This window comes from Oncorhynchus kisutch, linkage group LG25 (genome assembly GCF_002021735.2).
Source record: "Oncorhynchus kisutch isolate 150728-3 linkage group LG25, Okis_V2, whole genome shotgun sequence".
NCBI classification, from domain to species: domain Eukaryota; kingdom Metazoa; phylum Chordata; class Actinopteri; order Salmoniformes; family Salmonidae; genus Oncorhynchus; species Oncorhynchus kisutch.
In genome coordinates, this window is record NC_034198.2 from 18,942,305 (window position 1) to 18,966,219 (window position 23,915).

A 23,915-nucleotide genomic window follows, 5' to 3' on the forward strand; every position below is an offset into this window, starting at 1 on the left:
AAATTCTCGATAATCGTGGATTTATCGGTGGTGACAGTTTCCTAGCCTCAGTTCAGTGGGCAGCTGGGAGGAGGTGCTCCTATTTTCATTTTTTTGGAGTTTGTGCTACAGGATGCAAATTTCTGTTTGAAAAAGTTAGCCTTTGCTTTCCTAACTGCATTTGTACATTGGTTCCTAACTTCCCTGAAAAGTTGCATATCGCGGGGGCTAATCGATGCTAATGCAGTACGCCACAGGATGTTTTTGTGCTGGTCAAGGGCAGTCAGATCTGGAGTGAACCAAGGGCTACAGTTGAAGTTGGAGTCATTGAAACTTGTTTTTTCCACACCTCCACAAATTTTTGCTAACAAACTATAGTTTTGGCAAGTTGGTTAGGACATCTACTTTGTGCATGACACGTAATTTTTCCAACAATTGTTTACAGACAGATTATTTCACTTATAATTCTCTGTATCACAATTCCAGTGGGTCAGAAGTTTACATAAACTAAGTTGACTGTGCCTTTAAACAGCTTGGAAAATTACCTACCTTCAAACTCAGTGCCTCTTTGCTTGACATCATGGGAAAATCAAAAGAAATCAGCCAAGTCCTCAGAAAAAAAATTGTAGACCTCCACAAGTCTGGTTCATCATTGGGAGCAATTTCCAAACGCCTGAAGGTACCACGTTCATCTGTACAAACAATAGTACGCAAGTATAAACACCATGGAACCACGCAGCTGTCACACAGCTCAGGAAGGAGATGTGTTCTGTCTCCTAGAGATGAACATACTTTGGTGCGAAAAGTGCAAATCAATCCCAGAACAACAGCAAAGGACCTTATGTAGATGCTAGAGGAAAAAGGTACAAAAGTATCTTTATCCACAGTAAAATGAGTCCTATATCGACATAACCTGAAAGGCCGCTCAGCAAGGAAGAAGCCACTGACCCAAAACCGCCATAAAACCAGACTATGGTTTGCAACTGCACATGGGGACAAAGATCGTACTTTTTGGAGACATGTGGGGGTGCTTTCCTGCAGGAGGGCCTGGTGCACTTGACAAAATAGATGGCATCATGAGGAAAGAAAATTCTGTGGATATATTGAAGCAACATCTCAAGACCTCAGTCAGGAGGTTAAAGCTTGGTTACACATGAGTCTTCCAAATGGACAATGACCCCAAGCATACTTCCAAAGTTGCGTCAAAATGGCTTAAGGACAACAAAGTCAAGGTATTGGAGTGGCCATCACAAAGCCCTGACCTCAATCTTATAGAACATTTGTGGGCAGAACTGAAAAAGTGTGTGTGAGCAAGGAGGCCTCCAGGAGGAATGGGCCAAAATTCACCCAACTTATTGTGGAAGCTTGTGGAAGGCTACACAAAATGTTTGACCCAAGTTAAACAATTGAAAGGCAATGCTACCAAATACTAATTGAGTGTATGTAAACTTCTGACCCACTGGGAATGTGATGAAAGAAATAAGCTGAAAGAAATAATTATCTCTACTATTATTCTGACATTTCACATTCTTAAAATAAAGTGGTGATCCTAACTGACCTAAGACGGGGGATTTTTACTAGGATTAAATGTCAAGAATTGTGAAAAACTAAGTTTAAATGTATTTGGCTAAGGTGTATGTAAACTTTCGACTTCAATTGTATATCTGTTCTTGGTTCTAAATATTTTGAATGTGGAATGCTTATTTAAGATGGTGAGGAAAGCACTTTTAAAGAATAACCAGGCATCCTCTACTGACGGAATGAGGTCAATATCTTTCCAGGATACCCCGGCCAGGTTGATTAGAAAGGCTTAGGGAGTGTTTTAGGGAGTGTTTGACTGTGATGAGGGGTGGTCGTTTGACCGCGGACCCATTACAGATGCAGGCAATGAGGCAGTGATTGCTGAAATCCTGGTTGAAGACAGCAGAGGTGTATTTAGAGGGCAGGTTGGTCAGGACAATATCTATGAGGGTACCCTAGTTTACAGATATGGGGTTGTACCTGGTAGGTTCCACAATAATTTGGGTGAGATTGAGGGCATCTCGCTTAGAATCTAGGATGGCCGGGGTGTTAAGTATATCCCAGTTTAGGTCACCTAACAGTACAAACTCTGAAGATAAATGGGGGGCAATTTATTCACATATGGTGTCCAGGGCGCAGTTAGCGGCTGAGGGGGTCTGTAACAAGCGGCAACAATGAGACTTTTTATTCCTGGAAAGGTGGATTTTTAAAAGTAAAAGCTCGAACTCTTTGGGCACAAGAACTGAACTCTGCAGGCTGTCTCTGCAGTAGATTGCCACTCACCCCCTTTGGCAGTTCTATCTTGGCAGAAAATGTTATATTTGAGGATAGAAATTTCAGAATTTTTGGTGGCCTTCCTAAGCCAGGATTCAGACATGGCTAGGACCTCAGGGTTAGTGGAGTGTGCAAAAGCAGTGAATTAAACTAACTTAGGGAGGAGGCTTCTGATGCTAACATTCATGAAACCAATGCTTTTACAGTTACAGGAGTCAACAAATGATAGCGCCTGGGGAATAGGAGTGGAGCTGGGGGCTACAGGGCCTGGGTTCACCTCGACATCACCAGAGGAGGAGTAGGATAAGGGTACGGCTAAAGGCTATAAGAACTGGTTGTCTAGTGCATTGGGGACAGAGAATAAAAGGAGCAAATTTCTGGGTGTGGTAGAATAGATTCAAGGCATAATGTACAGACAAGGGTATGATAGGATGTGAGTACAGTGGTGGTAAACCTATACGTTGCATGATGAGAGAGGTTCCGTCTCTGGAGTTATCAATTAACATAGGTGAGGTCTCTGTATGTGTGTGGGGTGTAACGAAAGAGCTATCTAAGGGAATTTGTGCAGGACTGAGGGCTCTACAGTGATATAAAGCAATAAAAACTAGCCAAGACAGCAGTAGACAAGACCTATTGACATTCGAGAGAGACATAAATCAATCACAGGTGTTGATCAGGAGAGCTAAGACAACAGTGGGTAAATGGTGAAGAAAGGACAGAGCGGGTCAGTTAGATACATACAGGACCTGAGTTAGAGGCTGGGGCTGACATGTTAACAAAATGAGGTACCGTGTTATTGAAACAGCATCAGCTGTGTAGCCAAGTGATCATAGGGTCAAAAGAGTAGCAATAGGTTAGACGGGGTGCTGTATGGTATTCACTACTATACTGGGCGAGCAGGGGACACAGCATTCAACGGGCCGGGGCTAGTAGATGGTTCTGCGGCGATATCGTAACATAATAGCCTGTTGAGACCACATCGGCAGTCCAGTTGTGATGGATCGGCAGAGCTCCGTGTCGACAATAAAGGGTCCAGGCCAATTGGCAAAGGAGGTCATTGTAGCCCTAGAATTACTTGGTATATGGGCCTCGCTCGAGGCTAGCTGGTGCTTGCTTCGGGACAGAGGCGTTAGCTAACAGTAGCCACTCATTTGCAGCTAGTTAGCTAGCAGCTAGCTAGGAGTAATGATCCAGTGTAATGATCCAGAGCGGCCCGTGAGAGTAAATGTCATTCCAGTTATTCTGTTCTGTTATCACATGTTATGGTTCAACACTGACATGTTTGTCTGGATAGTTACCACTTTGTTACAATATGTAAATATTAATGTTTTTTCTTTTGGAAAGGTTTTATTGTTGCATTTCCTTTAAAACAGCTCATGTATTTTTGCACATCATTTTGTACACATAAAAAAGGCATAAAAACACAAAACAGTGTTATTACATTTAAATTAGTTAAAAAGTACATGTTAAAAACAATGAACAACCATAAATAAAATTACTTTTTCCTTGTAAGAAAACATAATTCTGTAAAAGCCATTTTAAAATGTGTTCAAATGATTTAACAAGGTAAAATGTTAAGTCACTTTGCTAAAAGGCTGTCTTTGGTCCTTTGTACTAGAGGTTGACCGATTAAGATTTTTCAACACCGATACCGATTATTGGAGGACCAAAAAAGCCGATAACATTAATCGGCAGATCTTTCAATTAAAAAAATAAATAAATGTATGTAATAATGACAATTACAACTACTGAATTAACACTTATTTTAACTGAATACATCAATAAAATCAATTTAGCCTGAAGTAGATAATGAAACATGTTCAATTTGGTTTAAATAATGCAAAAACAAAGTGTTGGAGAACGTATAAGTGCAATATAAGAAAGCTAACGTTTCAGTTCCTTGCTCAGAACATGAGAACATATGAAAGCTGGTGGTTCCTTTTAACATGAGTCTTCAATATTCCCAGGTAAGAAGTTGTAGTTATTATAGGACTATTTCCCTCTATACCATTTGTATTTCATTAACCTTTGACTATGGGATGTTCTTATAGGCACTTTAGTATTGCCAGTGTAACAGTATAGCTTCGGTCCCTCTCCTCGCTCCTCCCTGGGCTCGAACCAGCAACACAACGACAATAGCCACCACATCGAAGCAGCGTTACCCATGCAAAGCAAGGGAAACAACCACCCCAAGGCTCAGAGCGAGTGAAGTTTGAAACGCTATTAGCGCGCGCTAACTAGCCAGCCATTTCACATCGGTTACTCTCGGGAGTTGATAGGTTTGAAGTCATAAACAGCGCAATGCTTGATGCACAACGAAGAGCTGCTGGCAAAACTCACGAAAGTGCTGTTTGAATGAATGTTTACGCGCCTGCTTCTGCCTACCACCGCTCAGTCAGATACTTAGATACTTGCATATAATCTTACTGAGCATACAACACAGGACACGCTAGATAATATCTAGTAATATCATCAACCATGTTAACTAGTGATTATGATTGATTGTTTTTTATAAGATAAGTTTAATGCTAGCTAGCATTTGCGTAACAGGCTGTCTCCTTGTGGAGTGCAACGAGAGAGAGGCAGGTCGTTATTGCGTTGGACTAGTTAACTGTAAGGTTGCAAGATTGGATCCACCAAGCTGACAAGGTGAAAATCTGTCTTTCTGCCCCTGAACGAGGCAGTTAACCCACTGTTCCTAGGCCGTCATTGAAAATAAGAATGTGTTCTTAACTGACTTGACTAGTTAAAAGATTAAATAAAGGTGTAAAAAAAATCGGCGCCTAAAAATACAGATTTCCGGTCGACCTCTACTTTGTACAGGAACGGGGTCTTTATCAAACTCGACTGCTCCTCCGAATCAAATACCGTAAATATTAATGTTATACTAAAATACGTAATGTGCAAAAATATTCAAGATGATTGAAATGTGTAGTGTACAACTTAACATAATGAACAGGAATGACATTTTACTCTCACGGGTGGCCTAATATATAACTATATGAAAGCCACGCCCCAAATAGACCACGCCTCCTGAAAATAACCTGTGGATTACATTAAAGGAGACCCAGCTGCTGGGTCCACCCAGCATGAAAGTGAATTAAAAACCCAACTGATGGTTAAATTAACCCATGTTTGGGTAATCATTATTCACACAACCCAACTGGCTGAGTCAAAATAATCCAGCGTGTGTTCTTTCAAATATTTACCGAGCGCTGGGTTACCAAATAACCCAAATTGGGTTGTTTTTATCCCAGCATCTTTTTGAGTGTACCGTGAAATTTCCCCTCACCTAAAAGTAATCCAAGGTTCTCATGAACTAATAAGATGTCTTAAGCCTAGCTCTCCCTTTGTCCCGCTGTAGACATGCAGTCATGCAATAGTTCTAAGATCTTAACCTGCACTTAGAACTGTCCTGAATCACTCCAGTCTATGGATTACTATTACTTACACCCACTAAAACAAATCTCTTATAGACGCTTGACGAGTTGGCACCCGCTCCAGTAACAGAGAGTAATTGTTATGGAATTCCATCCGGGTTTTCCCAACCACCCCCAATAATGTGTTACAATGGCCTTGGCCTTGTACTTGACGATGTTGTTTTCATGTTGTTAATCAATAGCAGCTGGCCAGAGTTGGCTACACACTCACCTGTGTTTGTCAGCATAGTGTGTTTGTGTGTGCAGGTACGTTCAATCAGTTCTATCATTCCTGGCCAATAGCAGACTGGCTCTAGTTGTTTGTTTGTATTTTTTGTATTGCAATATACCGCAGTCTATCCACTAACGGTTGCTAATTGTGAAATGAGCTAGAAACAAAAGACACAAGGTAAGCACTCTCATGTGAATGCTCAAAGCCCTTATGTTCAATTTATTCATCTTATATGTCTTTAATTTATCTGTTTTGACAGAAAACGGCGTCTATGACCTCACTGCCTGTTGAGGACCTCGGAGAGCCTCTCCCTCAACACTGGAAGTGCTACATGTCACCACAAGGGCGGCACTACTATGTCAACACAGCCAGCAACGGTAAGGACACACCAGGAGACTGATATACATGTATTGCCTAAGATAAATTGATTCATATGAATCTAGAGATGTTGAAGGTCACTGCTACTTAACAATGTCCTCCGAGCACTAGTTGACTGCTGAGGTGTCTGACTGGTACTGCTGGGTGTCGAGGCACATTAAAGACTTGGGGAAGATCTCTCCTCTTCACACCATTGTTTCTGTCCACACAATTAGCTGTCTGTCTCTATCCCCAGCGCCACCACTCAAACACACAGACAGGGACAGAGACACACAGAGACTGAGAAAGCAACACTGTGAGCTTTCCTCTGTTTCGAATAGGACAGGCACTGGCACCGTATTGATTTACTGACCTTAAATGAACTCGGGAGGAAACGTGAAGTGTTGACATGATGGTGTGAAATGGAATGGAAGACCTGCTGGGGGATGTTATTATGCCTGCTGTGGGTGTCATGGCAACTACAGAGAGGAGGAGGGGGGGTGGATGAATGAAGTTCAGGTTCTGAGTTTATTTTTGAGGAGAAGTAAGATTGGCAACGCAGCACTGGGAGGTTGTAGACTGTAGATCTACTGTATTTTTTTCATGAAACCACTCACTTAGGAGTAAAGCGATTCAGTGCCTTAACAAGTTGTGTTGTGAATGATAGTAGCTGTAATTAAGACCAAAGGCATTCCCAGTGTGCATGTCTGGGATCATGGTTTTACTGTGTGGAGTTGGGCACATGGTCCACACTTGACCATGAGAAAACGTCTACAATTTGGCAAACCAAAACTCCACCCAGAAACACGACCAGAATAACAAGTTGCTCCTTCCTCTCTCTCCTTTTTTAGATGCATGTCTCTTTTGGTGAATGTGTTAATGGGAAAGAGGAAAGGACAAACCAAACTAGAGGGCAGTCATGTTTGGCTACACCCTCTTCTGAAGGATTGTCTACCACACAGCCAAAAGCATGGCAAAACCCCTTCACAATTGTGGTTATTTCACCTTAGACTCATTTCATATCGGAGTTGATTCCACTGATCTGTTGTGTGCTTCTCTGTCTGCAGAATAACCATGTCGTAAGTAGATAACCATCTCTCTGACTCCAGGGTTGCGGAGAGATGAGGGGGGATATGGTCCCATGACACTTTTGTTCTTGACGTTGGACTCGTTTTGTTTGCTGTCAGATTTCCTTGGAGGGAAATGCTTCATCTTTCATAACTTTGCACAAAAATACACACAGCTGTAACGGTCATCCCAGCTGAAAAATTAAAAATGATTATTGTACTTGTGGTATTGCAAAATCGGCCTCTTGAGGGGCATAGACAATCACCAGTCCTTCTTTGATTGTGCTTTCCTCAAGTAATTGGAAATGTCAGCACAAATAAATGCACAGTACACACACACACACACACACACACACACACACACACACACACACACACACACACACACACACACAGTTAACCAGCAGAGCCACTGTAACAAGGACTTTCTCCAACTATTTAATAATGTTTAACTGAAGCAATCTGCTATTTATATATCTGCAATTTCAAACGGGCCTCCCTCCCTCTTATGTTAGAGTTCAGATGGATTAGATCATGTTGTGCGTGCGTGCACATATGTATGCTATGTGTGTGCGCACGACACGTACATGCATGTGCGTCCGTGTGTATTATGTTTCTGCGTTGCTATAGTAACCAGAGGACGATCATGCGTGGGTGAGCTAGTGCTGTAAAGGTTCCTGAGTTACAGCTTGTTTCTTGGAGGTTTCCTTCCTGTATTTCTGTGCATTACAGTTTGGCAACTATGTTGTGTTTCAGTGTGATTCTGAACTGTGGTTTCCTCTTATTCTCCCTGGGCATCCTCCTCTCTGTCCAGAGCGTAGCTTTGTAAAAAAAAAAAAATCCTCCATAGACCCACAGCCTGCCGTCTCCCAACATACACTATTAGACATTTTATAGATGCCTAGACTGTTTATTGTTGTCTATAAAATTGTCAGTAGACTCTGTAAAGGCTACAGTGACACAATGTTTTATGCTTAGTTCTCTCAATATTACTTTTTGACATACCATCATTTGTCCTTTTTTCAATTCATCATTTGTTGTGAGCTGTATTGGGCATTTGTGAGTTACCCTCCATGCTATAACCAGATAAATGTAGTCAGTGTGAATGGGCCATAGTGTGTGCATGCGAGGAGAGTGTCAGAGTGTCAGCTGGTTATGAATTAAAGATGGGGATTGCTAGACCTAACTAGGCCATATTACTACTAATTCTGTTCACTCACATTGATATCCCACACAACCAGTGCCGGTTCCAGGCATAAGTAACATAAGGGGTTGCTTAGGGCCCTTGGCTGCTAGGAGACCCCAACACAATTTTTTTATCAGATATCAAAGTAAGACCCAGATGCAGGCTGTCGAAGTAACAATATTTAATGTTCCAACAGGGACAAGCAGAAGACGGGTCAGGGGCGGGCAGAGGTTCAGGGGCGGGCAGGGGTACAGGTCGGCGGGCAGGGTCAGGGGCGGGCAGGGGTACAGGTCGGCGGGCAGGGTCAGGGGCGGGCAGAGTTTCAAGGTCAGGGGCGGGCAGGGGTACAGGTCAGCGGGCGGGCAGGGTCAGGGGCGGGCAGAGGTACAGGTCGGCGGGCGGGCAGGCACAGGGTCGGGGGTGGGCAGAGGTAAAGATCGGCAGGCGGGGTCGGGCAGGGGTACAGGTCGGCGGGCAGGGTCGGGGTCGGGCAGAGTTTCAAGGTCAGGGGCGGGCAGGGGTACAGGTCGGCGGGCGGGCAGGCACAGGGTCGGGGGTGGGCAGAGGTAAAGATCGGCAGGCGGGGTCGGGCAGGGGTACAGGTCGGCGGGCAGGGTCGGGGTCGGGCAGAGTTTCAGGGTCAGGGGCGGGCAGGGGTACAGGTCGGCGGGCAGGGTCAGGGGCGGGCAGAGGTACAGGTCGGCGGGCGGGCAGGGTCGGGGTCGGGCAGAGTTTCCGGGTCAGGGGCGAGCAGAGGTACAAGTCGGAGGTCGGGCAGAGGTTCAGGTCGGCAGGCAAGCTCAGGGTCGGGGGCGGGCAGAGGTACAGGTCGGCGGGCGGGCAGGGTCGGGGGCGGGCAGAGGTACAGGTCGGCGGGCAGGGTCAAGGTCGGGCAGAGGTACAGGTCGGCGGGCGCGCAGGCTCAGGGTCGGGCAGGGGTACAGGTCGGCGGGCAGGGTCAAGGTCGGGCAGAGGTACAGGTCGGCGGGCAGGGTCAAGGTCGGGCAGAGGTTCAGGTCGGCAGGCAGGGTCGGGGGCGGGCAGGGGTACAGGTCGGCAGGCAGGGTCGGGGGCGGGCAGGGTCAGAGTCGGGCAGAGGTTCAGGTCGGCAGGCAGGCTCAGGGTCGGGGGCGGGCAGGAGTACAGGTCGGCGGGCAGGATCAGGGTCGGAGGAAGGCAGAGTGGTCAGGCAGAAAACTAGCAAGGGTCAAAACCGGGAGGACTAGGAAAGAGAAATAGAAAGCAGGAGCAAGGGAAAACGAACTGGCCCAGAGAGACAGGAAACACAGGGATCAATACACTGGGCAAAACAAACGACACCTGGAGGGGGTGGAGTCAATAACGAGACAGGTGAAACAGATCGGGGCGTGACAATTCTAATATTTTTTATAGAAACTCAGTCGGGGTCTCAACTTACTATTGAGAATAAGAATAGTAGAATAGGTGAATCAGCAGTTTTTCTGTTATGTCAGTCACAGACAGTCAGTTAATTTAGCCATTGTAAACTAGCAATTTTTAGATTGGTAGTTAGTCTAGCCAGCTATCTGAATTTGTAGTAATTCATGACCGAATACCAACCGGCATGCAGGGCACGTGCCTAGGTGCCCTGACCTCTAGGGGGCCCCCAATTGATTTTCTTAGTCATTCTCACTCAGATATCATATTAACATGCATAAGTCATTACAAAATGTGCAGAATTGCAGGAATTTACCTGTAAAACAGCAAAACATTTTTTATCTCTGCCGCATGTCAAAATGTGTAGAATTTGCAGATGTTATCACAGGTGCAGCGAAATGCTTGTGTTTCTAGCTGTAATGGTGTTGTAATACCTAGGAATGACCCCATGGCAAAATGTGTAGAATTTGCAGATGTTATCACAGGTGCAGCGAAATGCTTGTGTTTCTAGCTGTAATGGTGTTGTAATACCTAGGAATGACCCCATGGCAAAATGTGTAGAATTTGCAGATGTTATCACAGGTGCAGCGAAATGCTTGTGTTTCTAGCTGTAATGGTGTTGTAATACCTAGGAATGACCCCATGGCAAAATGTGTGTGGCGGGGGGAGGAGCTTTAATATACTTTTAAAATTACTCAAATCAAAACTGTGTGGAGAAATTATAATGGACCTACATTCATACAGTTTAAAAAAAAAAACTGTATCCAGCTCTCTAGTAATCACCGAAATGAATGCTAGACAGTCCGTGATCATCGAACATTCCAAAAATGATGGATAGAGGACTATCTTTTTTTTTTTTGATGGCGAGGAAATATAACCAATTTTCTGTGCGGTCCTCCGGGATCAAAATGAGTTTGACACACCTGTGTAAGTGTATTGAAATCTTGTCTCAGCTATCCTGGAATTACAGCTTTGTAATGAGCTTGTTACAGAGTAAATATGTTGGAGGATGTGTGTAGAGCTGCAGCCTAACTCTCATCTGAGCACACTGATGTGAAGTAGATAATCACTCCAATCTGCATTTCCAGGTGCCAGTTGCTAAGTAACAGACCCTTTTGATGTCAACAGTGTTACAGTTCTGTTGTAATCCTGATAGTAAATAGAGATGTTTCTTTCACCTTTCAGTCCATTATCCACTGATATTACATTAATTTCCTGTTCATTTTCTGATTAAACATGTCATGCATCTCGGCCTACACGTAAAATTAAGATTTTTTTCCAATGTAATTTAAACATAGAAACATTCATTTCCTGTTCATTTTCTTAGTAAAGTTGTCATGCAACTAGGCCGGCACATGAAATTAACACATTGTCAATGTAATTGAAACTATAAGGACACTTGTCACAGAGACTTGCTATCTACAGTATCAGTCCAAAGTTTGGAAACACCTACTTATTCAAGGGTTTTTCATCATTTTTATATTTTCTAGGTAGAATGATGTGAAGACATGAAAATTATGGAATCATATAGTAACCAAAAAAGTGTTAAAATAGATTGATTAGTTTATGTTTGAGATATTTCAAAGTAGTCACCCTTTGCCTTGATGACTGCCAAGAGTGTGCAAAGCTTTCTCTCAACCAGCTTCATGAGGTAATCACCTGAAATGCATTTCAATTAACAGGTGTGCAGACACTGGCCATGTTCAACGGGTGTACACACGTCACGTAATGTTAGTAAACGAGCCAGCCAGCTAACATTAGCTAGTTAAACAACAATGAACAGTGCCAACAATGCCACAGTGCTGGGAGCTAACCAAGCAGGGTCAATGTTAGCTAGCTAACATTGGGCTTTAACTAGAAAAGCAAACGGTTCTGGGAAACAAATAATGTCAGCTAGGGAGCCAGCCAGGTAACGTTAGCTACCTAGCTAACAGTACACTTTAGCTTGAAATTAAACCACTTTCTGTCAAAATTAGAAATGTGTAATTTCTGAAAATGTAGCTAGCTATCTTACCTGTATGCATCCATCATGCATGAGGATGTTTCTCCCTGTCAGGAATGACATACCACCTTTTCCCTTAGTTTGAAGATGTAATCCGGAGGTGTTTTCTCCATCTCTTTAGCAATCATACTCTAATTCCACTGATTAAAAAAAACGTTATCCTCCAGAAAATGGAGAGCAACACTTATGCAGCTCCACTACAGAATACATTTTTAAAAAAGCTGCGTTCAACAGGATTACCAACACAGACTGACGAGCTCAAATAGACAGAAGCCTTCTATGTGGCAGACCAATCCTCTCTCGGCATGGCCAGCCCACTCATTATCTCAGCCAATCATGGCTAGTGGGAAGGTTGCTAGCTTTTTCTGTGGCTTAATAAACAAGGTTCTGAATTTAACAATTTTATTCATATTTACAGATGGCATACAAGTTTGTTATTAAGGCACATGAAAGTTCACATGTTCGAGAAGGCATTTCTGACAAACGGCTCTCCTGTGAAGATGTGACTTGCGACATACGCCCAGTTTCCTGAATCGGGTCACATATTATGGCAAGAACAGCTCAAATAAGCAAAGCGAAAAGACAGTCCGTCATTACTTTAAGACAGGAAGGTCAGTAAATGTGGAACATTTCAAGAACTTTGAAAATGTCTTCATGTGCAGTCGCAAAAAACCTCAAGCACTATAATAAAACTGGCTCTCACGAGGACCGCCACAGGAAAGGAAGACCCAGTTACCTCTGCTGCAGAGGATAAGTTAATTAGAGTTAACTGCACCTCAGATTGCAGCCCAAATAAATGCTTCACATATTTCAAGTAACAGACCCATCTCAACATCAACTGTTCAGAGGACACTGCGTTAATCAGGCCTTCATGGTCAAATTGCTGCAAAGAAACCACTACTAAAGGACACCAATAAGAAGAGATTGCTTGGGCCAAGAAACACGAGCAATGGACATTAGACCGGTGGAAATCTGACCTTTTTGGTCTGATGATTTCAAATTTAAGATATTTGGTTCCAACCGGCGTGTCTTTGTGAGATGCAGAGTAGGTGAACGGATGATCTCCGCATTTGTGGTTCCCACCGTGAAGCATGGAGGAGTGATAGTGTGGGGGTGCTTTTCTGGTGACGCTGTCAGTGATTTATTTAGAATTCTATGCACATTTTAACCAGCATGGCTACCACAGCATTCTGCAGCGACACACCATCCCATCTGGGTCTGCGCTTAGTGGGACTATCATTTGTTTTTCAACAGGACAATGACCCAAAACACACACCCAGTTGTAAGGGCTATTTGACCAAGGAGAGTGATGGAGTGCTGTGTCAGATGACCTGTCGTCCACATTCACCCAACCGCAAACCAATTGAAATGGTTTGGGATGAGTTGGACCACAGAAGAATGTTGGAAAAGCATTCCACATTAAGCTGGTTGAGAGAATGCAAAGAGTGTGCAAAGCTGTCATCAAGGCAAAGGGTGGCTACTTTGAAGAATATCAAATAGCACTTTTTTTGGTTACTACATGATTCCATGTGTTATTTCATAGTTTTGATGTCTTCACTATTATTCTACAATGTAGAAAATCGTAAAAATAAAGAAGAACCCTTGAATGAGTAGGTGTACTAAAACTTTTGACTGGTACTGTGAATATAACGTAAACCCGTATTTAACTTCGCTCATTGACACACTATACACATGCTAATTTGACATGTCAATGTCTCTTAAAGTAGCTGCATCAGTTTGTGATGTTACAACAACAAAGAAGTTACTGCAAACAACGAACACTGTTTTTTTTCTCCTCCCTCTGACATCATTGCACGTGCTATAGAGCAGCAGAATATATACAGCAAATGTGTTTTATCACGTTGCGTGATGCTCCTCAACTCCGTTTCATCAACAAAACAAAAACAATCATCTCGGCAGTGGGGCTTACAGTGGTGCTGTTTCCCCTACTGCGGATTCCATCTTTAATGATGATACTAGAATATCTGTTCCCAGATTGCAGTAGAGATTTGATTGTGTTATTCTTTTTGATGTATTTTATAGCACAATGACAATTATAGAGAGTGTAGTCGAGATTTGATTGAATCCTATCTTGATGTATCATTAGTATAGCGTAATGACAATTAGAGAGACTTGTCCCGTCTCAGGATTGTATTGCTGCTGCTGTAGCTCCTGAGAGAAGGATACAGTGACATACAATTCCCCAGAGCTAACCTAATTATACTGTATGTATCTCCATTAATATCTGATTCCTCCCATCAGATCCATTTCCTTTGTCAAGCTAACAGAGAGAAATGGAGGCAGAAGGCACCTTTTTAATGAACCGTTGTGACTGTGTTGTGACAGTGTTATACATCGTATCGGAAGGGAAAGACTCTCCTCCTAGGAGTCTGTCTGCCAAATCTCTCTCACCTTTCTCTGTTTCCCCTCTCTCTCTCTGTCTCTGTCTCTGTCTCTGTCTCTGTCTCTCTCTCTCTCTCTCATCGGAACTGATGGTTTTGGCTCAGTCTCTGCTTAGTACAGGCAGACAGCGGAGTGCTAGCCAAAGACACAAATGAAATAAAAGCTTGTTAGTCTCAACGACTATTCTCTCCCTGGTGACACTAAGGGGTAATTGAGATCACATTTGTATTGTGAATTTGGATATTGGAGTTAAGTGAATCACAGATTTTCTCTCTGTCTATCAGGTTCTGTGTCAGTCATGCTTCTTATCCTCTTTTCTTTCGCTCTCCTTCTCTTGTTCTTGCTTCCTCCGGCGAGAGTAAAATGAGGACGCATGAGTTGAATGAGTGAGGCAGAGAGTCTTGGTGAAGTTAAACAGCCATATTGGATTCACTGAAAGGTTGCACCTGTTATTTTTAACACAGGGAGTTGAAGATGAAGCGGTGTCTTTTATTATCCGTATGGAAATAGCAGGTGCGGTGCTCTGCTCACAGGTGCAAACACTTAGTGAATCTGGCTCATATTCTTATATTGCTTTGGGAAGTTGTCAAGTCAGTCTGACAACTGTTTAGTTGGATTGGACAGAAACTGTGCTTTCCTCACCTTCGCAACCATGAAAAACACTTTCAAATGACAGCTAGCTACACATCGTACATGTTCCTCTTTATATTGAATAGTTTCTCAATGATAAAAAAGGAATGCAAGTGATTTATACTGCACAACTTTGTTTTATGTGTTGTTTAACTTACTTAGGGTAAGCAAATTGTCTTGTCCCAGCAGTGACCCAGTAGAGTTGTAGTGACATGTTTTGGGGATTTAGAGAACTACAGTTGAAGTCGGACGTTTACATACACCTTAGCCAAATGCATTTAAACTCAGTTTTTCACAATTCCTGACATTGGGTTAGATCTTTAGATGTTCCAATGATGTCAAGCAAAGAGGCACTGAGTTTGAAGGTAGGCCTTGAAATACATCCACAGGTACAGCTCCAATTGACTCAAATGATGTCAATTAGCCTATCAGAAGCTTCTAAAGCCATGACATAATTGTCTGGAATTCTCCGAACTGTTTAAAGGCACAGTCAACTTAGTGTATGTAAACCTCTGACCCACTGGAACAGTGAAATAATCTGTCTGTAAACAATTGTTGGAAAAATTACTTGTCATGCAGAAAGTAGATGTCCTAACCGACCTGCCAAAACTATAGTTTGTTAACAAGACATTTGTGGAGCGGATGAAAAACGAGTTTAATGACTTCAACCTAAGTGTCTGTAAACTTCCGACTTCAACTGTATCTATTATCATGAATGCTAGAAAGTAAACAAACGTTTTGATATATTCTATAAATCAATAAAACCAAAGAAGGCTGTTAAAATATCGTATCCCCCCCCAAAAAAAATGTGTCCTTAAGTTTTGTCCTCGGTGTTACTAACTGAAAATCACTTATTGCAAAGACCTTGAACATTCCCTCCAGTGGCAAACTGTTATTGGGGGAGGCTTCTATATGAAATACAGATATTAGGTAATCACACCCATTTATTATGTACAAAAATTGAGGATTCTTTTTGATAATTTGGTATCCAAATCCAAAGTGTCACTGGATGTTACTCAATTTACATTAAGGGGAATTACATAGTGAGCAAAATGATTAATCATTTGACTTTTTGGTAAATCATTTTTCAAGGATTAATGACGTTAGATTTGAGCATCTGTGGCCTACTTTTCAGGAAATCCTAATGGGCCGAAAATGTGTCATTTGTGTTAGTACTCCTATTGGTGACACAATGTTATGATAATGGTAAACATGATTTAAAGTCGTTAAGCTGCCATATTCATTGATTTAGAATGGGAATATGTACCCAATACATTTACATAAAAACACACCTAGAAAAATGAAGTTGCCACTGCAATTCAAGAACGACCCATAATCATCAAGAAAAAATGTTTATTTCATCTTGGACCTGCGATGAAATCCAGGGTAGAGATTCTAGTATGTCTCTCAATTTCCATGTATTTCTGACCACACAAAGTTAAATAGTCTTTCATGTTCCTGTCTGGTCCCAGAGACGACGTGGGAGAGACCTTCCAGTGTACCTGGGACCCCCAACACCCCCCTGAAACACAAGAACTCACTACCTACAGGTACTGACGCCATCTCTCTCATTCTCTCGCTCACTCTGTCCTTGACTCCCTCTCACTCTTTCTCTCACTTTTCCTCCTTTTGCCAGTGTCGTGAGGGCTGAACATAGGCCTACCGCTGTGTAGCAGCGCACAGAAAATACCAGAGGCCTTTGACCACACACACACACACACACACACACATACACACACTTCCTGTGGCTAATTTGATCTGCGATCTGGAGTCATCTCAACTCACGTTTGTTTGCTCAGGCTGATCACTAGACACAGTGGGGTATCTCATCTAGACTACATAATAATTCTCTCCAACACACACACTGACATGTAGTCTCGCATGCCGCCTGATCACTCAAACACACCTTCAAATGAACATGTGCAAACAATGCACTCATGCAGAGCAACTCTCCCAAATAATAGCTAATTTTCCTTGCCTGTGTACCAGAGGACAACCCAGGCGGTCTGGACTCCGAGCTGGGTTTGGTGAAGTGCTCGGTCTCTGGTTTCCAGTAACCGCCCTGATAAAGAAATTTTAACAAAGAAGAAACGATTCTCTGATCGCTTTGTTTGAGTCACAAAGATAAGTTAATTTACCCCCAGCTCAGATATACAGACAACTCATAGGAGGCAAACACCCATTATTCCTCCTCCGCAGGCTGTGTTACAAATTAAATTCTCTTTCTTGCTACCCCGCCCCTCTCTCTCCATCTCTCTCTCTCTCTCTCTCTCTCTCTCTCTCTCTCTCCCTCTTCAGTGAACGGGTTTCACTCCAGTGGCGGTACGTTGCATCAGAATGAACACTCCCACATCAGTCTGGTCAAAAAGCCCAGTTCCGAACCACAGGTAAAACTGGTGTCCTCCTCTTCCTCCTTCTCTCATTACTCCAGTTAAGGGCTTCCCCATGAACCCCATGAACTATGCTTATGTTTACACAGAAGATAGCCCATTGCTGTTTCTTCATATTAGACCACCAACAGCCACCACCACGCCACAGTGGTAGCCAGTCGACGAAAGCATTTAGCAGCGTTTAGTAGAAGCTATGCCAATGCATCCCCGTTGATAGAGGTACTGTACAGTAGTAGCTTCAAACAGCAAATTTCTCCTATGTACAGTAATGCCATGGTTACTGGGGACATGGTTACCCAACCTCCTTACGCACACGCAAAGACACAGAGGCAAAGATGTGCACGCACGCACACACACACACAACCCCGTCATCATGAAATGAGATAATGATACTCATTACCCCTAGAAAGGAGAGCAGTTTCTCCATCCTGATTCCTTTCATTATCTTATCCTCAGATCATAATTAGGAGAGCACTCATCGTTGTTCAGACACACACACACACACACTGTCACACACCATCCAGATACACCCCACCAATACCCAGCTTCTCACCCTCCTCCTTTAGCTCCTCCTTTAACTTCTCATTTAGCTCCTCCTTTAACTCCTCCTTTAGCTCCTCCTTTAACTCCTCATTTAGCTCCTCCTTTAACTCCTCCTTTAGCTCCTCCAATAGCTCCTCCTTTAACTCCTCATTTAGCTCCTCCTTTAACTCCTCCTTTAACTCCTCCTTTAGCTCCTCCAATAGCTCCTCCTTTAGCTCCTCCTTTAACTCCTCCTTTAGCTCCTCCAATAGCTCCTCCTTTAACTCCTCCTTTAGCTCCTCCTTTAGCTCCTCCTTTAACTCCTCATTTAGCTCCTCCTTTAACTCCTCCTTTAACTTCTCATTTAGCTCCTCCTTTAGCTCCTCCAATAGCTCCTCCTTTAACTCCTCCTTTAACTCCTCCTTTAACTTCTCATTTAGCTCCTCCTTTAACTCCTCCTTTAGCTCCTCCAATAGCTCCTCCTTTAACTCCTCCTTTAGCTCCTCCAATAGCTCCTCCTTTAACTCCTCCTTTAGCTCCTCCTTTAACTCCTCCTTTCTATTTTTCTCGTTGGGAGAGGTGTGGAGCATTCTGTACTTTGTCAATAAACCCCCTCCCCTCCCTTCCTCCTCCTCTCCTTCCCTTCTTCTCGCCAGCCCTGTGTCTTGCTTCAGTGGGCATGGTATGGACAGTGGGGGATGTGCACTCTCTTTCATTCTTTCTCTCCCTCTTGTTTTCTGTCTCTACCTTTTTTTAAATCTACGTCTACCCCCTCTATCTCATTACGCCCACTCTTTCTCTCTGTTTCGCTCCGCGCATGCATGCACGCATACACACGCACATGTGCATACACACTCATATTGCTCATGTGATGACATAGTCTGAGCCGAAGTGCGTTCACACAAACACACACACAAATATCCAAGCGCGATTTGCTCTGCGCTGCAGACATGCCCCCCTACTCAGCACTGCAACACACACACTCACACACACACACAGTAGCCAGAGCGGAGGCAGCACACAGACAGTCAGTCCCAGAGAGCTTCAGCAGCTCCGGTGTGTGTGTGTGTGTGTTAGCCAGAGACCATGTCGGACACAGAGGAAGGTTTTGACGGAGCATCCTGTCTCCCTCAACAGAATCCAGGTCCTACATCACCCACCAGGAGACAGAGCAAAGAGACTACCATCACAGTGAGTACCACTACTAAACCAATCCCAGACCCAACCCTAACACAAACCTTAACACTGACCCGAACCCCAACACGCATGGGCAATATAAAGTTGCAAAATCCAACTGATGATGTTAGGGACTATTGAGACCGAGGACGTGATTTAGATGCCAGCATCAAACAGAATTGAATATTGACATTTTGAATTTGTAAAACAGTTGTAGAAATTCTGGAAACACTGAGACCTGAGCAGAGGTGAAGGAGTGCACAGGGGTTGCAGTGGAGGGGACTCGCCCTGTTCCCATAGCAACCAGGACAATGCTATTGATTGGCGGATGTTTGAGAGGGAGAATTGGCAGACAGTGCTGATTCAGTCTTCAGCTAATAAGTCAGGGGTTAAGGGAGTGGTTGATAGAGGTCAACTAAGGTCACTTAAAGGCTCATTAGAAAGTGACGGAAGCCAGATGTGGATGTTTTAGCTGCTTTGTGTGAACTTTTCATCAAGACGGGAATAGTGGAAAGAGGACCGTCTTCATTGTCATACCATTTCCACTTGCAGTTTCACAGCAGTAAACTGCTGGACATGCTCAGCAGTGGATCCACACACGTATGCGCACACACCTCCAGCACCCCGAGGCGGAGTTGTTTTGCTGCTGGAGGTAATGAAAGGAAATGTGAGGGGAGACAACAGTCCCGCTCTGTGTGCTAACAGTTGGAACTGATGACCACACAGGAGACCTGCTGTTAGCAGTGTGTGTGTGTGTGTGTGTGTGTGTGTGTGTGTGTGTGTGTGTGTGTGTGTGTGTGTGTGTGGAGAGTGACTATAATACACAACGCTCAGGCCCTGTGCAGCAGCAAGAGAACAGATAGAGGAGCCGAGCAGGGAGATAGTCGCTCAACCAACAGATTTAACATCTAGAGGAGAAAGAGAATTATAACACACTGTCAGGACTGTTCAATGATAAATACTGGTGACACGACAAGGTTGACAGTTTCTGTGTTTTCATGGAGCATTATTCATGAAGTCTAGAAATAAAAAAAAGAGTTGACAAATTCAAGGAGCGATATGAAGTCAAGATGAACTGAGGAGGTGAAGTGTTGCCAGAGCAACAGTGGCAGAGCACCTTGAATAGTAGCATCAGCAGAGTTGGACAGTTACTGTCTGTGCAGTGTGGATGTGTGTGCAGCTCCACATCCTGCATTATTGCTAATCTCAATGTAGACCTTCATGGCTTCGACTCCTCAGACGCGTGCATACCAAGTCTAATTTATTCAAATAAAATACGATGCACAATGGAAAAATGTATCTCCTCCTCTCTCTCACCCTTTCTCTCTTTCTCCCTCGCTCCTTCGATCTCTCTTTCTCCATATACTCCCCCCCCTCTCTTCCTGTCTCTCTCTCTCTCTCTCTCTCTCTCTCTCTTTCACTCTCTCTTCCAGATGAACTGTGTAACGTTCCCCCTCCCCATGAGTATGCCTGAGCAGCAGCTGCTGAAGCCAGATGAGTGGAGCTACTGTGACTACTTCTGGGTAAGAGACAGACTGGCCACACCACAGAGTCATATTAAACTACTTTACGCTACGCTACACTACTCTACTCTACGCTACTCTACACTACTTTACACTACTCTACACTACGCTACACTACTCTACTCTACACTACTTTACAATACACAACTCTACTCTATACTACTTTACACTACACTCCACTACACTACACTACTCTACTTTACACACAGCAATACACAACACTACACTCTTAGAAAAAAAGTTGCTATCTAGAACTTTAAACGGTTCTTCAGCTGTCCCCATAGGAGAACCCTTTGAAGAAAATGTTTTCTTCTGTTTGTACCCTTAGGTTCCATGTAAAACCCTTTCAACAGAGAGTTTACATGAAACCAAAAAGTGTTATCCTATGGGGACAGCTGAAGAACCCTTTTGGAACCCTTTTTCTAAGTGTACAATACTCTACTCTACACTCTACTCTACACTGCACTACGATGCACTACACCACTACACTACACAACTCTACACAACACTAGTTTACACTGCACTACACTGCGGTACACTACATTACACACCACTGCGATACATTACACAACTCTACAATACACAGCGATACACTACACTGCGGTACACACTATTACACTACACTGCGGTACACAACACTGCGATACACAACAATACACTGCGATACATAACACTACATGACACAACTCTACAATACACTGCACTACACGACATAGTCCTTGAGGACCACAGTTCTGCTGGTTTTCATGTCTCCTTGGTATGAATAATCACAACATTACGGCCCTAATTGTCCGGGCAAGAATAAAAAATCGAACAGAATCATTCAGACACTGCAGCCTTCAAGGACGGATGTGGTGTGATGCCGTGTCTTAGACTGCAGTCCACAGCTCTTCCACATAAACAGCCGTGCGATAAACACTTAGACACAGGGCACTTTACAGATTCGTCAGAGTAAGCCTGCAGAGCTGTAGTAGAATGACACAAGACGTAGTGAGAGCGACTCCATGCATCTGATTGGCTCTGCTTTCCTTTCTCCCACGGCTGAAACGTAATCACCACCAAGGTGTGTTCTCAGGTTTTGACACTCAGCTAATGTTACAGTCAGACTGGGCTAACGTTACTCTTTGAGGTGACAACAGCAGAAGACGCTCGTAAAGACAGAGTGGATACCGTACACTGAGAGTGATGGATTTTACTGAGACACAGAGGATCAGATTAAAACAGGTTGCCAAGTATTTAGTACTCCCCTGCTGTGTGTGAATTGTAGACTTTCTAGAACACTGGCCGTGGTGCTGTAGAATGGATTATAGTGCTGCAGTAAATATTGCCTGGTATTTTCCCAGCAATACAATACAACGAATAACTGTATGAATGTATACCATGCAATAAAGTACAATACAATATCACTATACTATACAACCCAGCAGTGAATTAATTTACAATAATGGTCCTATTATTTGTGGATTGTTTGTTGATTTACAGTATATTACACTAGATGTTGTTATACAGTAGTGTGTATTTATGTTGTGTTGTTGTTGTTGTGTAGGAGGATAAGAAGGACCCTCAGGGGACAAGCTGTATCTCAGGGTTTGAGGTCTTGCTGCAGAAACAGCTGAAGGGGAAACAGATGCAGAAAGAGATGGCCGAGTTTATACGAGAAAGGTAACAACAATAATCGAATATCATTATATCAGCTGATTTGTCAACGATCCTGGTCAGACCAATGTTTCACGGCTCCTTCCTCATTTTCATGTTTGACACGTGTTGCCATGAAAACCATGCAATGGAAAATATAATTTCTTGAAAAACATGTATTTAAAAAAAATTTTTTGCACAGATGCGTACTTTTCCACTTTGTGCAAAAGAGGAAAAATGACTTGCTATATGTTGCAATTCTGTGGTACTGTAACAAAAATGTTTTCTCCTTCCCTCTTTCAGAATAAAGATAGAAGAAGAATATGCCAAGAACCTCTCCAAGCTGTCACAGATTCCCCTTGCAGGACAGGAGGAAGGGTGAGTGAGCAGTGGCATCACTTCCTGCGGTGGTTCCTTAATAAAGAGGAACCTACATGTACACTGAGTATACAAAACAATAAGAACACCTGTTTTTTTCCATGATATAAACTCACCAGATGAATGTTATGATCCCTTATTGATGTCACTTGTTAAAACCACTTCAATCAGTGTAGATTACTGGGAGGAGACAGGTTTAAGAATGATTTTTAAGCCTTGAGACAATTGAGACATGGATTGTGTCTGTGTGCCATTCAGAGGGTGAATGGGAAAGACAACATATCTAAGTGCCTTTGAACGGGGTATGTTAGTAGGTGCGAGGCTCACTGGTTTGGTTCAAGAACTGCACCGCTGCTGGGTTTTTCCAAGGTTCCCATGTGTATCAAAAATGGTCCACCACCCAAAGGACATCTAGCCAACTTGACACAACTGTGGGAAGCTTTGGCCAAAATGACACAGCATCCATGTGGAACGCTTTTGTCATTTTGTAGAGTCCTTGCCCCGACGAATTGAGGCTGTTCTGAGTGCAAAAGGTGGGGTGCAACTCAATGTTAGGAAGGTGTTCTTAATGTTTGGTATACTCCGTGTATGAGTCACAGCTGGAATGGCTGTCGCCTCACTCACACACTGTGCTCGTGCTCACTGACGCTTAGGAAGATATGGCACAATACAAGAAAATCGCTCCGCGTCAACATTTTTAACGATTCCATGTCAAAGGTTATTTCACAGATTATGCACATTCTTTTCCAACTCCTAGACAACTCCTGTAGCTCTGAAAGGATTTGATGATTGTACATTTTAGTCAAAGATGGAGACTTTCTGATGATAAAACAATCATATAGCAAAGAGCAGGAACACTGTGTTTGTTGGACTGGACAGCAGGGTACTGTGGTTCCTCTCCCATTAGGGTGGTATTGAACCATATCAGGCCAGACTCATTGGTGAGACTGCATGGAGGCCCAGCCAGTCAGTAGAATCAGTGAAACAGGAAGTATGGTCGTCCTGTAAATCGCTACAACTTCCTTTGATCCAGACCCCATCAGACTGAGCCTTTAAACCATTACGTACAGTGCCTTCGGAAAGTATTCAGACCCCTTGACTCCACATTTTGTTACGTTACAGCCTTATTCTAGTATTGATTTTTTTTTAAATAAAGTCCTCAGCAATTTACACAAAATGTCCCATAATGACAAAGTGAAAACAGGTTTTTAGAACATTTTTGCTCATTTCTATTTTAAAAAAAAATGTAAGTACGGTTATTATAAGTATTCAGACCCTTTGCTATGAGACTCAAAATTGAGCTCAGGTGCATCCTGTTTCCAATGA

At 43.3% G+C, this 23,915-nt stretch overlaps 1 protein-coding gene across 2 annotated transcripts in view; it reads left to right on the forward strand.

Moving 5' to 3' along the window:
- gas7b (growth arrest-specific 7b) overlaps positions 1-23,915 on the forward strand; it is a 55,364-nt gene that overhangs the window by 21,387 nt on the left and 10,062 nt on the right. For both annotated transcript variants that reach the window (XM_020460741.2, XM_020460743.2), the window contains exons 2-8: positions 6,185-6,302; positions 16,438-16,515; positions 17,264-17,352; positions 19,015-19,068; positions 20,487-20,576; positions 22,123-22,238; positions 22,515-22,589. In XM_020460741.2, coding sequence (XP_020316330.1) covers positions 6,185-6,302; positions 16,438-16,515; positions 17,264-17,352; positions 19,015-19,068; positions 20,487-20,576; positions 22,123-22,238; positions 22,515-22,589 — 620 coding nt within the window. The remainder of the gene's footprint in view (positions 1-6,184; positions 6,303-16,437; positions 16,516-17,263; positions 17,353-19,014; positions 19,069-20,486; positions 20,577-22,122; positions 22,239-22,514; positions 22,590-23,915) is intronic.